This window comes from Myotis daubentonii, chromosome 20 (genome assembly GCF_963259705.1).
Source record: "Myotis daubentonii chromosome 20, mMyoDau2.1, whole genome shotgun sequence".
NCBI lineage: Eukaryota > Metazoa > Chordata > Mammalia > Chiroptera > Vespertilionidae > Myotis > Myotis daubentonii.
The window spans coordinates 2093644-2109410 of NC_081859.1; the positions used below are offsets into that span (position 1 = coordinate 2093644).

Genomic DNA, 15767 nt, shown 5'->3' on the forward strand with positions numbered 1-15767 from the left:
GTTAAATACTATGTGGAAGATATCATTGTAATCTGAGACCAACCAACAGATCACTTCTATATGCATCTCAAATATGACAAACGAAAATGCTACGTGGGGGCATTTTGAGACGCTTATTTCACAGGAAAGGGGGGGGGGAAATGCATGTCAACATCTTCACCTTAAAATTACTTCACAAACATGTCAAAACCAAACTATGTCATATCCCTGTTGGCAACAGATGGTAGAGGTTATTAGTTTTTCTTATCTATCCGTAGCTCACTATACCCCCAAATGATGAGATAAAACATTGTCTACATATTCATCTAGCAAACAAGTCATAAAGAGGTATTAGATTCTAATCAGGGGCATAGCTATTGTAACATGGACATGAAAGCTGATAAAAATGAAATATCGAGTATAAACACAACACATTCACCCAGTGTGCTGTGAAAAGTGAGCCAATGTTCACAGAACAAAGACTAGCAGGAAGCACAATGAAACACCTACCATAACTACAGTTCAATCTATAATAATAAAAGCTTAATATGCTAATTAGAACATACGTCCTTCTGGATGACCCTCTGGACGGAACCCGGGTCCCGGGTGCCAGAGGGAAGCTGGTGCTGGGAGCCAGAGGAAGGAAGGCCTACTTTTGCATGAATTTCATGCATTGGGCCTCTAGTCTATTTATATATAAAGAAGTAATATGAAAATGAGGTCGGGACTCCAAAACGGTCATGACCAGCTCAGGAGGAGGGGCTGGGTGTGGCCCTGAACTTGAGCGAACATACACAGGTACAGCCCAGAGCCTGAGAGATCAACACAGAAGGTGGCCTGCTCTGAGCCTCTGTGGTACGGCTGGGGGCAGGCCCCCAGCAGACAGACGGACACACACACACATACACACACACACACATACACACACACACACACATACACACTCACACATACATGGGGCGCCAGCTCATAACTGGGTTTTCTCTTTATTCAATTCTACTTCTTCTTTCTGATTGGCTTGTAATTGTAATTTAATATCAGTAATTACTATTGATGGATGTACTTATGCCATTTGCCAGTTGCTTCTAATTTGGCCCATGTACTCTTTAGAACCCTCTGCATTCTTTTACATTCGTCTATGCTTTTAGCATTTCATTTTATACAATTTGTTGGTGATTAGATCTCTCTTTTTAGTAGTTGGTCTAGGATTTATAATATCCTTTTTTGGCAATCAAATTGTAGTTGATTATTAATGAAAACTGAGGGGTCTTGCAAGCCTCTTCGGGCTTTGATATCTACTGAGTGATCCATGAATTTCACCTCTGGCAGTTGACCCTGACCATATGCCCACATCATCATGAAAGAGTTCTTCATACACCTCAGCATGTATTATATTACTTTTCATATGTGTTGAATTTAAATTAACATATTCTTATGGATCAAAGGTGATATATGTTAAAGATAGAGAATGGGAGGATATAGGAATTGAACCCAATGCCCATGCCTATTATATCTAAATGGAACTGTAGTTATGGTAGGTGTTTCACTGTGCTTCCTGCCAGTCTCTGTTCTGTAAACATTGGCTCACATTTCACAGCACACTGGGTGAATGCGTTCTACGTGTTTATACTCGGTATTTTATTTTTATCAGCTTTCATGTCCGTGTTACAATAGCTAGGCCCCTGATTAGAATCTAATACCTCTTTATGACCAGTTTGAGTGATGGTATGTGCTAGATGGATAGTAGATGTTGCATTTCATCATTTAGGGGTTATAGTGAGCCATGGATAGTTAAGCAAAACTAAGTAATAACCTCTACCATCTACTGCCAACATGAGCGTGACACAGTTTGGTTTTGACGTGTTTGTGAAGTGACTTTAAGGTGAAGATGGGGACAAGCATTTTTCATTTTTTTCCTCTGAAATTAGAGTCTCAAAACGCCCCCACAGCTGTGGAGAAGCTGAGAAAGTCGGGAGGGTGATGGGGGGAGCAGGGAGGGGAGAGATGGCATCTACTTTCTGGCCAGAGACGTTTCATGAACAGAACACACAGCATGTTGGTTTGTCACATTTTAATGAGATGCTTATGAGAAGTGGTCCGTTGGTCTCAGATTACAATGGCATCTCCCACATGGCATTTAACAGGAATTCTAATTAATGAATAAAAGTGAGTTACAGCCTACTAGAAAAATAAATTGAGAAGAATTAGATTAATATTAAAACATTCTGAATGAAGGCGCATATTTTAATGTGAAAACGGCCACACAGCCCTCTTGTTATGCACAAGTGGGATACTCCAGCTTTCCTTCTCGACATTGTGCTCGGAATGCAGAGTCTGGTGACACTCTACGATAGGGAGATCGACACATAAACTCAACATAATCATTCGTTCCAGAATAAATTTTTTTTGCATATGACCATTTCAACTGTATGTTATGTTCTTTCATGATTTCTTCTGATGTTACACATGCATCTGAAGGTTTAAAAAAGGGACATAAAATGTTAAGTAGTATACAAATATTTTCCACAGAATTTTACACTTTCATGTAGAATATTCTACACAGATCCAGGAATTTATTTGCAAACCCTTTTCCAAAACGATTCATTGAAAATTTATCATGTTGGTATATCTCATTTTAAACTATTGATGACATAAAAATGAGGCACACTGTGGAATGTGTGGTCATTGCATATATTATAATCAACATTCACAATATCACCTACGCTATGAAGGGCTTTCATTGAAGAATCCTTGAAGGGGGTGGTGGAGATGGATGAGGATGGAGGGGGCATAAGTGGTGACGAGGAAAATAAAGAAAAATGATAGTTTCTTGCTGTGGATGCTCAAGGATTTTTCAGACTTTATACCCTCAGACATGACTATTTGGTTGTCAACAGAAGGGGTGATAGTCCATGCAAATTCTGTTGTAAGCAGCAAACGTGACATTCATTACAGGGATTTCTCAGGGTCCACGAGGAAATTAAAGGACTTACCTAAGCATTTGGGTGGCTCAGACCACTGTCCGTCACGGCACGTTATTCTCCTGTTTCCCTCAAGTTCATAGAAGGCCTGGCATTGATACTCCACTGAAGACCCCGAAGCGTAGAATGGTGATATATATGTGGTAACGTCTCCATTGTCAATAGCAGGAGGGGGCCCACATCTTCCTGTGGAATCTAAGAGAGGATATTGTTGGTTTATTGAGTGGGCAGTTGATTATAAGGGAGCCGATGAGTAGGTGGGAGCTACACTCACCTCCTCCCGGCCCCAAACCGATTTACAGGAAATGATAGAGCAACAAACCTGAGTAACCAATGAAGGCCAGTGGGACAGGAGTCTAGTAACCAAGTGCTTACAGAAGCTGCACAGAGACTGGGAGGGGAGAATGCGACACCTACCCTTGCACTCTGGTGGGTCTGTCCACTCCCCACTTAGGCATGTCACCACTGGATTCCCGAAGAGCCCCAAAGAGTTCCTGCATTCATACAGTACTGTGTCCCCAGGTCGATACCGAGGCATCCGGTTTCGTATGAATGCATTTTGCACTGTGGGAGGGCTGCCACAGGAACGATCTGAATAAAGAGAAAAAAAATGGATCTCTAATTCAGGGATTGTTTACAACTCAGTTGAGACTGAAAAGCTTCATAAATTCATAATCAGGATTGAATGGAGAAGATAAAGCAATATTTTTATTTTTTTTTAATGAGTTAAGCTTCTATATCTTGAAGTTCTTTCCCATCCTCCCTTGAAGGTTAATGGACATAATTAGGCCAATGAAAATGATGATTATGCTGTGCAAAACTTTTTATTTTGATGTAGTTCTGTTTGTTTACTTTTTTCTTCCGTTTCCATTGCTCAGAGAGATATATCAGCAAGTATATTGCTATGTGCAATGTCTGAGATTTGACTGCCTATGATTTCTTCTAGGATTTTTATGACTTCAAATTTTACATTTAAGACTTTAATCACTGCAATGAGCAATGCGTAGTTTTTGGTGTAAGAAGGTGGTCCAATTTCATAATTTTTTTAGTTGTATCTGTCCAATTTTCCCAACACCATTTATGGACCAATGTCACCCCAATAAATTCAATAAATTTTTTTTAAAAATGTCATAGAATGGAAAGAAAGTGATGGTTTTTCTGAACATTCTCCTTTAAGTTTAGTAAACCAAGCATAAATGATATAAATTTAAAATGAATTTCTAGACCCTAGAAACTCATAATACATACATTATTTGGCTTCATAAAGTGGTTTGCAAACATCATGTTTTTGAATTTTGAATTTAGGCATTTAGAAAAATAAGCACAGTAGCCACTTTCTTAGAGAGTAAGTCAAGAATTGACAGGCTTTGAGGGATATCATATGGTGGATGAAGGAACAAAATGATCACTAAGATCCAAACAGAAACAGACTGTGGAATCTCAGAGGGAAGGTGAGGGAGGGTGGGTGGGTGGGAAGAGAATAATCAAAGACCTTGTATGCATTCATGCATAACCCACGGACACAGACTACAGGGGGGTGAAGGACTGGGTCAGGGGCCAGGGCCAGGTTAGAAGGGGAAATGGGGGGAAAAGTGGACTTCTGTAATACGTTCAACAATAAAGATTAAAAAAAATATCCAAACAGAAATTATGGAAAATAGAACAATGAATTTATAATTTCATCAAAATACACTTCAATAATGTGAATACTTAATGGCACTGCAGTGAGCACTGTGAGGTTCACTGGGGAGACTCGGGTGGATGTAAAATAATAAGAGGCTGAAGCTACGTTTTCCCACAAAAGTGGGCGCAGAGCCCGCTGGGAATTGCTACAACAGTTTCGGGGTCACAACCCCTGAGCTTCTGATGCTGAGTCTGAGTGAGCCTGTGATTCTACATTTGCCTTTCTACCGATTCCCCAGAGACGCTGACACGGCTGTTTCCGGGGTCACACTCTGAGGGCTCTGGGGCCCCAATGCCCAGCACTTAGTGCACATCCCATTCCTCTCTGCTGAGGCATAAACCTTCCTTCATCTGGCCTCACCAGAACCTACGTCTATTTTTTAATGAAGCCAGAAGCCATTCACCAAAATACCTTTGCATGTGAGTGTTCCTATCCACCTGCCATTCATACATTGTACAACACTGGATCCTTCCATTTTGCATTGTTCTGTACATCTGTAAGTCACTTGTTCTCCTGACTTGTATGAGTTCTTCGGCTGGCCCACGAGAATGGCGTTGTCATAGCTGGGTGGGCTAGGACAAGTCCTTGCTGAAAAGGCAAGAACATAGACTTTTCAGTAAGTCTTTAAAAGGTCGGCCAATAATTACACTCTAGAATAATAGATACACACCAAACTAAAGCCTACTGTACAATGTCTTCCTTATAAATTGAAAATGTTATAAAAATGTTTCCTTAAAACTTGTTCACCATCTTCACTCAATTACATTGAATAATTTTACATATATTAAAGGTGTCACGTGGGGATGGTGGAATTGAAAGCCTGAGGAGATGGGCACACAGGTCATGATCCAAACCAAACTTCTTACAACCAAACTCTTATTTGTCCACACGGGCCACAGACACTCTGTACATATATTTTTTGGTTCTGTCCAAATTTGTTTCCCATAATTTCATCAAACACATTCAATTGACTATGTTTTTATTGATTTCAGTGAAGAAGGGAGAGGGATTGGGAGATAGAAACATCAATGATGGGAGGGAATCATTGATTGGCTGCCTCCAGCACGCCCCACGCTGGGGATGGAGTCTGCAACCTGGGCATGTGCCTTGACCAGAATCAGTCCTGGAACCCTTCAGTCCTCAGACCAAAGCTCTTCCACTGAACCAAACCGGATAGGGTAGAATTGTTTATTAATTCATCAAAATTTTATCATAAACAGTAACACTGATTTTCTCAGAGTCCACAGGAATATTAAAGGACTTACCTAAGCATTTGGGTGGCTCAGACCACTGTCCATCACGGCACGTTATTCTCCTGTTTCCCTCAAGTTCATAGGAGGCCTGGCATTGATACTCCACTGAAGACCCAGGGGCATAGACTGCTAATGGATACGTGGTAATGTCTCCATTGTCAATAGCAGGAGGGGGCTTACATTGTCCTGTGGGCTCTAAGAGAGGATAGTGTTGGTTTATTGAGTGGGCAGTTGATTTTAAGGGACCTGCGGAGTAGGTGGGAGCTACACTCACCCCTCCCGGCCCCAAACCGATTTATAGGAATGGATAGAGCAATCAACCTGAGTAACCAATGAAGGCCAGCGGGACAGGAGTCTAGTAACCAAGTGCTTACAGAAGCTGCACAGAGACTGGGAGGGGAGACTGAGACACCTACCCTTGCACTCAGGTGGGTCTGTCCACTTCCCACTGAAGCATGTCACCACTGGATTCCCGAAGAGGCCCAAAGGCTGCCTGCATTCATAACGTGCTGTGTCCCCATTACGATACCTAGGCTTCTGGTTTGGTATGAAGGCATTTTGCACTGTGGGAGGGCTGCCACAGGAGAGATCTGAATAAAGAGGAAAAAAGTGATCTCTAATGTAGCGATCATTTAGATGCAAACGAGATTGAAAATCACAAATTTACATGCAAGTTTGAAAAAATATAAAGCAATTTTTTTGGTAAGTGTTAAACTTCTATATCTTAAATTTATTTCCCGTCCTCTCTCTAAGGTTAATAGAGATTTTTAGGCCAATGAAAATGATGATTATGCTGTGCAAAACTTGTTAGTTTCACGTAGACTTATTTATTTTCTTCTTTTGTTTCCCTTGCTCCAGGAGATATATCAGAAAAGATCGTGCTGGGAGAAATGTCTGAGACTTGAATGCCTATGATTTCTTCTAGGATTTTATGGTTTCACACCTTATCGTTAAGTCTTTAATCCATTTTGAGTTTATTCTTGTCTTTGGTATAAGAAGGTGGTCCAATTTCTTTCTTTCTTTTTTTTTTTGCTTGTGTCTGTCCAATTTTCCCAGCAGTTTTTATTAACCAATGCCATCCCAATAAATTCAATAAAAATTAAAATGAATTTTTTAAAGTGATGGAAAAAAGAAAATGATAGTTTTTTTGAATATTTTCCTTTAAGTTTAATAACCCAAACATCAATTATATAAATTCAAAATGAATTTCGAAATCCTAGATATTCATCATAAATATCTTTTTTGGCATCAAAATGAGTTTCTCAAACATCATGTTTTTGAATGTTTATTTTAGGCCTTTAGATAGTAAGCGATAATAGCCTCTTTCTTAGGCAGGAAGTCAAGAATTAACAGGCTTTGAGGGATATCATTTAATTGAAGGAAAACATCATCATTTAAAAGATCCAACCAGCAACAGACTGTGGAATCTCAGAGGGATGGAGGCGGTGGAAAGGAGAGGAAGAGACAACCAAAGACCTTGTATTCATTCATGCATAACCCATGGACACAGACAACAGGGGGGGTGAAAGACTGGGGAGGGGCCAGGGCCAGGCTAGAAGGAGTCAATGGGTAGAAAAGTGGACTTTTGGAATACTTTCAACAATAAAGATTAAAAATCAAAAGATCCACACAGAAATTGAGCAAAAATAACAGTACAATATATTTACAATTTCCTAAAAGTACTCCAATAATGTGAGTGCTTAAGGGCACTGCAGTGAGACTCCGGTGGATATAAAGCAATAAGAGGCTGAAGCTACGGTTCCCCACAAAATGGGCGCAGAGCCCGCTGGGAATTGCTACAGTGGTTTCAGGGTCACAACCCCTGAGCTTCTGATGCTGAGTCTGAGTGAGCCTGTGAGTTTGCATTTGCCTTTCTACCGATTCCCCAGAGACGCTGACATGGCTGTTCCGGGTCACACTCTGAGGGCTCTGGGGTGCCAATGCCCAGCACTTAGTGCACATCCCATTCCTCTCTGCTGAGGCATAAACCTTCCTTCATGTGGCCTCACCAGAACCTGTGTCTATTTTTTAATGAAGCCAGAAGCCATTCACCAAAATACCTTTGCATGTGGGTGTTCCTATCCACCTGCCATTCATACATTGTACAACATTGGATCCTTCCATTTGGTAATATTTTGGACATCGATAAGTCACTTGTTCTCCTGACTTGTATGAGTTCTTCTTCTTCCGGCCTAAGAGGATGGCGTTGTCATAGCTGGGTGGGCTAGGGCAAGTCATTGCTGAAAAAGCAACAACATAGACTTTTCAGTAAATCTTTAAAAGTACATGTTGGCAAATAATTATATTTTAGAATTAGAGATACACACCAAACTAATGCCTATTGAACAATGTTTTCTTTATAACTTTAAAATTCAAGGAGTCATGGAGCTCCAGTGGCGCAATCGGTTAGCGCGCGGTACTTATAAGAAAATTCAAGGAGTCTTGACTCAATTACATTGAATAATTTTGCATTTATCAAAGGTGTCCCTGGGGATGGTGGAATTGAAAGCCTGAGATGGGCATACGGGTCATGATCCAGACCAAACTTCTAACATCCAAATTCTTATCTGTCTACACAGGCCACACTCATTATGTACATATATTTTTTGTTTCTGTCCAAATCTCTTTACAATATTAACATTAAGCATATTCAATTGACTATCTTTTTAATGATTTCAGAGAGGAAGAGAGAGGGATTGAGAGGTAGAAACATCACCGATGAGAGGGAATCACAGATGGACTGCTTCCAGCACGCCCCACACTGAGGATGTGAACTGTTACCTCCTAGTTCATAGGTTGATGGTCAACTACTGAGCCATGTGGGGCTGGCTACATCCCGGGAGCATAGACTGGTGATGGGAATGTGGTAATGTCTCCATAGAAGGAGCGGGCCCACATTGTCCTTTAGACTCTAAGAGAGGATAATATTTGATTTACTGAATGTAAGGGAGCTGCGGAGTAGGTGGGAGCTACACTCACCTCCTCCCGGCCCCAAACCGATTTACAGGAAACGATAGAGCAACAAACCTGAGTCACAAAATGAAGGCCAGCTGGACAGGAGTCTAGTAACCAAGTGCTTACAGAAGCTGCACAGAGACTGGGAGGGGAGAATGAGACACCTACCCTTGCACTCAGGTGGGTCTGTCCACTTCCTTCTTAAACATGTAACTTCTGCATTCCCAACGAGGCCCAAAGAGTTCCTGCATTCATAACGTGCTGTGTCCCCATGTCGATAGTTAGGCTTCTGGTTTGGTATGAAGGCATTTTGCACTGAGGGAGGGCTGCCACAGGGGAGACCTGAAAAAAGAGAAAACAATGGATCTCTAATGCAGCGATCATTTAGATGCAATTGAGATGAAAAATCTTCATAAGATTACACACATGATTGAATAAAGAAGATCAAGCAAATTTTTTTTGGTAAGAATTAAGCTTCTATATCTTAAGTTAAAAATTTTTTATTGATTTTTAGATAGAGAGAAGAGAGAGAGAGAGAGAGAGAGAGAGAGAGAGAGAGAGAGAGAGATCGATTGGCTGCCTCCTGCATGTCTCCTATTGGGGATTAAGCCCACAAACCCAGCATGTGCCCTGAGTGGAATCAAATTAGTGATTTCTTGGTACCTGGGATGACACCCAATCAACTGAGCCACACTAGCCAGGGCTACAACTATTTCTTTCTTTCTTTTTTTTTTTTTAAAAAAAATATATGTTTTATGATTTTAGAGAGAAAGGAAGAGGGAGAGAGATAGAAACATCAATGATGAGAGCGAATCATTGATTGGCTGCCAACTGCACACCTCCACTGGAGATGGAGCCTGCAACCTGGGCATGAGCCCTTGACCAGAATGAAATCTGGAACCCTTCAGACCTCAGACCAAAGGTAGTCCACTGAGCTGAACCTGATAGGGCTAGCATTGTTCATTAATTCATCAAAATTTGATCATAACCAGTAAAAACTATGCATTACATTGATTTTACTCAGAGTCCAGAGGAATATTAAAGGACTTACCTAAGCATTTGGGTGGCTCAGACCACTGTCCATCACGGCATGTTATTCTCCTGTTTCCCTCAAGTTCATGGTAGGCCTGGCATTGATACTCCACTGAAGAACCGGGAGCGTAGACTGCTAATGGATCCGTGGTAATGTCTCCATTGTCAATAGCAGGAGGGCGCCCACATTGTCCTGTGGGCTCTAAGAGAGGATATTGTTGGTTTATTGAGTGAGCAGTTGGTTTTAAGGGAGCTGCAGAGTAGGTGGGAGCTACACTCACCTCCTTCCGGCCGCAAACCAATTTACAGGAAACGATAGAGCAACAAACCTGAGTAACCAATGAAGGCCAGCTGGACAGGAGTCTAGTAACCAAGTGCTTACAGAAGCTGCACAGAGACTGGGAGGGGAGAATGCGACACCTACCCTTGCACTCAGGTGGGTCTGTCCACTTCCCTCTTAAACATGTCACTTCTGCATTCCCGAAGAGGCCCAAAGAGTTCCTGCATTCATAACGTGCTGTGTCCCCATGTCGATAGTTAGGCTTCTGGTTTGGTATGAATGCATTTTGCACTGTGGGAGGGCTGCTACAGGGGAGACCTGAATAAAGAGAAAACAATGGATCTCTAATGCAGCGATCATTTAGATGCCATTGAGATGGAAAATCTTCATAAGATTACACACATGATTGAGAAAAGAAGATCAAGCAAATTTTTTTTGGTAAGAGTTAAGCTTCTATATGTTAAGTTAATATATTTTATTGATTTTTTGATAGAGAGGAGAGAGAGAGATATAGAAAGAGAGAGATAGAGAAAGAGAGAGATAGAGAGAGAGAGAGAGAGAGAGAGAGAGAGAGAGAGAGAGAGAGAGGAGAGAGAGAGAGATCGATTGGCTGCCTCCTGCATCCCTCCTACTGGGGATTAAGCCCACAAACCCAGCATGTGCCCTGAGTGGGATCAAACCAGCGACTTCTTGGTACCTGGATGACACCCAAACAACTGAGCGACACCAGCCAGGGCTACAACTCTTTCTGTCCTTTTTAAAATAAAATTATATTTTTAAATGATTTTAGAGAGAAAGCAAGAGGGAGAGAGATGAAAACATCAATGATGAGAGGGAATCATGATTGGCTGCCTCCAACACCCCCCACACCGGGGATGGAGCCTGCAACCTGGGTTGTGCCCTTGACCAGAATCAGTCCTGGAACCCTTCAGTCTTCAGACCAAAGCTCTTCCACTGAACCAAACCGGTTAGGGCTAGAATTGTTTATTAATTCATCAAAATTTTATCATAAACAGTAAGACTGATTTTCTCAGAGTCCACAGGAATATTAAAGGACTTACCTAAGCATTTGGGTGGCTCAGACCACTGTCCATCATGGCACATTATTCTCCTGTTTCCCTCAAGTTCATAGAAGACCTGGCATTGATATTCCACTGAAGACCCAGGGGCATAGACTGCTAATGGATACATGGTGATGTCTCCATTGTCAATAGCAGGAGGGCGCTTACATTGTCCTGTGGGCTCTAAGAGAGGATATTGTTGGTTTATTGAGTGAGCAGTTGATTTTAAGGGACCTGTGGAGTAGGTGGGAGCTACACTCACCTCCTCCCGGCCCCAAACCTATTTACAGGAAACGATAGAGCAACAAACCTGAGTAACCAATGAAGGCCAGCTGGACAGGAGTCTAGTAACCAAGTGCTTACAGAAGCAGCACAGAGACTGGGAGGGGAGAATGCGACACCTACCCTTGCACTCAGGTGGGTCTGTCCACTTCCCTCTTAAACATGTCACTTCTGCTTTCCCGATGAGGCCCAAAGAGTTCCTGCATTCATAACGTGCTGTGTCTCCATGTCGATAGTTAGGCTTCTGGTTTGGTATGAAGGCATTTTGCACTGTGGGAGGGCTGCTACAGGGGAGACCTGAATAAAGAGATAACAATGGATCTCTAATGCAGCAATCATTTAGATGCCATTGAGATGGAAAATCTTTATAAGATTACACACATGATTGAGAAAAGAAGATCAAGCAAATTTTTTTGGTAAGAATTAAGCTTCTATATCTTAAGTTAAACATTTTTTATTGATTTTAAGATAGAGAGAAGAGAGAGAGAGAGAGAGAGAGAGAGAGAGAGACATTGATTTGCTGCCTCCTGCATGTCTCCTACTGGGGATTAAGCCCACAACCCCAGCATGTGCCCTGACTGGGATCAAATCAACGATTTCTTGGTACATGGGATGACACCCAATCAACTGAGCCACACTAGCCAGGGCTACAACTATTTCTTTCTTTCTTTCTTTTTTTTTAAAAAAATATATGTTTTATGATTTTAGAGAGAAAGGAAGAGGGAGAGAGATAGAAACATCAATGATGAGAGCGAATCATTGATTGGCTGCCAACTGCACGCCTCCACTGGAGATGGAGCCTGCAATCTGGGCATGAGCCCAAACCAGAATCAAATCTGGAACCCTTCAGACCTCAGACCAAAGCTAGTCCACTGAGCTGAACCTGATAGGGCTAGCATTGTTCATTAATTCATCAAAATTTGATCATAACCAGTAAAACCTATGCATTACATTGATTTTACTCAGAGTCCACAGGAATATTAAAGGACTTACCTAAGCATTTGGGTGGCTCAGACCACTGTCCATCACGGCATGTTATTCTCCTGTTTCCCTCAAGTTCATGGTAGGCCTGGCATTGATACTCCACTGAAGACCCCGGGGCATAGACTGCTAATGGATCCGTGGTAATGTCTCCATTGTCAATAGCAGGAGGGCGCCCACATTGTCCTGTGGATTCTAAGAGAGGATAGTGTTGGTTTATTGAGTGGGCAGTTGATTTTAAGGGAGCTGTGGAGTAGGTGGGAGCTACACTCACCTCCTTCCGGCCCCAAACCAATTTACAGGAAACGATAGAGCAACAAACCTGAGTAACCAATGAAGGCCAGCGGGACAGGAGTCTAGTAACCAAGTGCTTACAGAAGCTGCACAGAGACTGGGAGGGGAGAATGCGACACCTACCCTTGCACTCAGGTGGGTCTGTCCACTTCCCTCTTAAACATGTCACTTCTGCTTTCCCGAAGAGGCCCAAAGAGTTCCTGCATTCATAACGTGCTGTGTCCCCATGTCGATAGTTAGGCTTCTGGTTTGGTATGAAGGCATTTTGCACTGAGGGAGGGCTGCTACAGGGGAGACCTGAATAAAGAGAAAAAATGGATCTCTAATGCAGCAATCATTTAGATGCAATCGAATGGAAAATCTTCATAAGATTACACACATGATTGAATAAAGAAGATCAAGCAAATATTTTTGGTAAGAATTAAGCTTCTATATCTTAAGTTAAAAATTTTTTATTGATTTTTAGATAGAGAGAAGAGAGAGAGAGAGAGATCGATTGGCTGCGTACTGCATGCCTCCTACTGGGGATTAAGCCCACAAACCCAGCATGTGCCCTGAGTAGGATCAAACCAGCGATTTCTTGGTACCTGGGATGACACCGAATCAACTGAGCGACACAAGCCAGGGCTACAACTATTTCTGTCCTTTTTTAAATAAAAATATATTTTTTAATGATTTTAGAGAGAAAGCAAGAGGGAGAGAGATGAAAACATCAATGATGAGAGGGAATCATGATTGGCTGCCTCCAACACCCCCCACACCGGGGATGGAGCCTGCAACCTGGGCATGTGCCTTGCCCAGAATCAGTCCTGGAACCCTTCAGCCCTCAGACCAAAGCTCTTCCACTGAACCAAACCGGTTAGGGTAGATTTGTTTATTAATTCATCAAAATTTTATCATAATCAGTAAAACTGATTTTCTCAGAGTCCACAGGAATATTAAAGGACTTACCTAAGCATTTGGGTGGCTCAGACCACTGTCCATCATGGCACGTTATTCTCCTGTTTCCCTCAAGTTCATAGAAGACCTGGCATTGATACTCCACTGAAGACCCGGGAGCATAGACTGCTAATGGATCCGTGGTAATGTCTCCATTGTCAATAGCAGGAGGGCGCCCACATTGTCCTGTGGGCTCTAAGAGAGGATATTGTTGGTTTATTGAGTGAGCAGTTGATTTTAAGGGAGCTGCGGATTAGGTGGGAGCTACAGTCACCTCCTCCTGGCCCCAAACCGATTTACAGGAAACGATAGAGCAACAAACCTGAGTAACCAATGAAGGCCATCGGGACATGAGTCTCGTAACCAAGTACTTACAGAAGCTGCACAGAGACTGGGAGGGGAGAATGCGACACCTACCGTTGCACTCAGGTGGGTCTGTCCACTTCCCAGGTAAGCAGGTCACTTCTGCATTCCCGAAGAGTTCCCTAGAGTTCCTGCATTCATAACGTGCTGTGTCCCCATGTCGATAGTTAGGCTTCTGGTTTGGTATGAAGGCATTTTGCACTGTGGGAGGGCTGCCACAGGGGAGACCTGAATAAAGAGAAAACAATGGATCTCTAATGCAGCAATCATTTAGATGCAATTGAGATGGAAAATCTTCATAAGATTACACACATGATTGAGAAAAGAAGATCAAGCAAAATTTTTTTGGTAAGAATTAAGCTTCTATATCTTAAGTTAAAAATTTTTTATTGATTTTTAGATCGATAGGAGAGAGAGAGAGAGAGACATCGATTTGCTGCCTCCTGCATGTCTCCTACTTCTGATTAAGCCCACAACCCCAGCATGTGCCCTGACTGGGATCAAATCAGCAATTTCTTGGTACCTGGGATGAAACCCAATCAACTGAGCCACACTAGCCAGGGCTACAACTATTTCTTTCTCTCTTTTCTAAAAAAAAAATATTTTTTATGATTTTAGAGAGAAAGGAAGAGGGAGAGAGATAGAAACATCAATGATGAGAGCGAAGCATTGATTGGCTGCCACCTGCACGCCTCCACTGGAGATGGAGCCTGCAACCTGGGCATGAGCCCTTGACCAGAATCAAATCTGGAGCCCTTCAGACCTCAGACCAAAGCTAGTCCACTGAGCTGAACCTGATAGGGCTAGCATTGTTCATTAATTCATCAAAATGTGATCATAACCAGTAAATCCTATGCATTACATTGATTTTACTCAGAGTCCAGAGGAATATTAAAGGACTTACCTAAGCATTTGGGTGGCTCAGACCACTGTCCATCAAGGCATGTTATTCTCCTGTTTCCCTCAAGTTCATGGTAGGCCTGGCATTGATACTCCACTGAAGACCCAGGGGCATAGACCGCTAATGGATCCGTGGTAATGTCTCCATTGTCAATAGCAGGAGGGCGCCCACATTGTCCTGTGGATTCTAAGAGAGGATAGTGTTGGTTTATTGAGTGGGCAGTTGATTTTAAGGGAGCTGCAGAGTAGGTGGGAGCTAAACTCACCTCCCCTCGGCCCCAAACCAATTTACAGGAAACGATAGAGCAACAAACCTGAGTAACCAATGAAGGCCAGCGGGACAGGAGTCTAGTAACCAAGTGCTTACAGAAGCTGCACAGAGACTGGGAGGGGAGAATGCGACACCTACCCTTGCACTCAGGTGGGTCTGTCCACTTTCCACTGAAGCATGTCACCACTGCTTTCCCGAAGAGGCCCAAAGGCTGCCTGCATTCATAACGTGCTGTGTCCCCATGTTGATACCTAGGCTTCTGGTTTGGTATGAAGGCATTTTGCACTGGGGGAGGGCTGCCACAGGGGAGACCTGAATAAAGAGAAAACAATGGATCTCTAATGCAGCAATCATTTAGACGCAATTGATATTGAAAATCTTTACAAATTTAAATGTGAGATTGAAAATAGATAAAGCAATATTTGGGGTAAGTTTTAAACTTCTATATCTTAAATTTAATTCCTATCCTCTCTCTAAGGTTAATAGAGATTTTTAGGCCAATGAAAATGATG

The 15767-nt window shown here is 42.3% G+C and overlaps 1 protein-coding gene across 1 annotated transcript in view; it reads right to left on the reverse strand.

The window, feature by feature from the left end:
• The window catches only part of LOC132222545 (complement factor H-like), a 209030-nt gene that overhangs the window by 98773 nt on the left and 94490 nt on the right, over window positions 1–15767 (reverse strand). The window contains exons 26-41 of the mRNA XM_059677633.1: window positions 15394–15567; window positions 14989–15171; window positions 14139–14312; window positions 13734–13916; window positions 12906–13079; window positions 12501–12683; window positions 11631–11804; window positions 11226–11408; window positions 10309–10482; window positions 9904–10086; window positions 9021–9194; window positions 7958–8137; window positions 6314–6487; window positions 5910–6092; window positions 5056–5232; window positions 3378–3551 (exon numbers count right to left, since the gene is read on the reverse strand). Of these exons, the coding sequence (XP_059533616.1) occupies window positions 3378–3551; window positions 5056–5232; window positions 5910–6092; window positions 6314–6487; window positions 7958–8137; window positions 9021–9194; window positions 9904–10086; window positions 10309–10482; window positions 11226–11408; window positions 11631–11804; window positions 12501–12683; window positions 12906–13079; window positions 13734–13916; window positions 14139–14312; window positions 14989–15171; window positions 15394–15567 (2847 nt within the window). The remainder of the gene's footprint in view (window positions 1–3377; window positions 3552–5055; window positions 5233–5909; window positions 6093–6313; window positions 6488–7957; window positions 8138–9020; window positions 9195–9903; window positions 10087–10308; window positions 10483–11225; window positions 11409–11630; window positions 11805–12500; window positions 12684–12905; window positions 13080–13733; window positions 13917–14138; window positions 14313–14988; window positions 15172–15393; window positions 15568–15767) is intronic.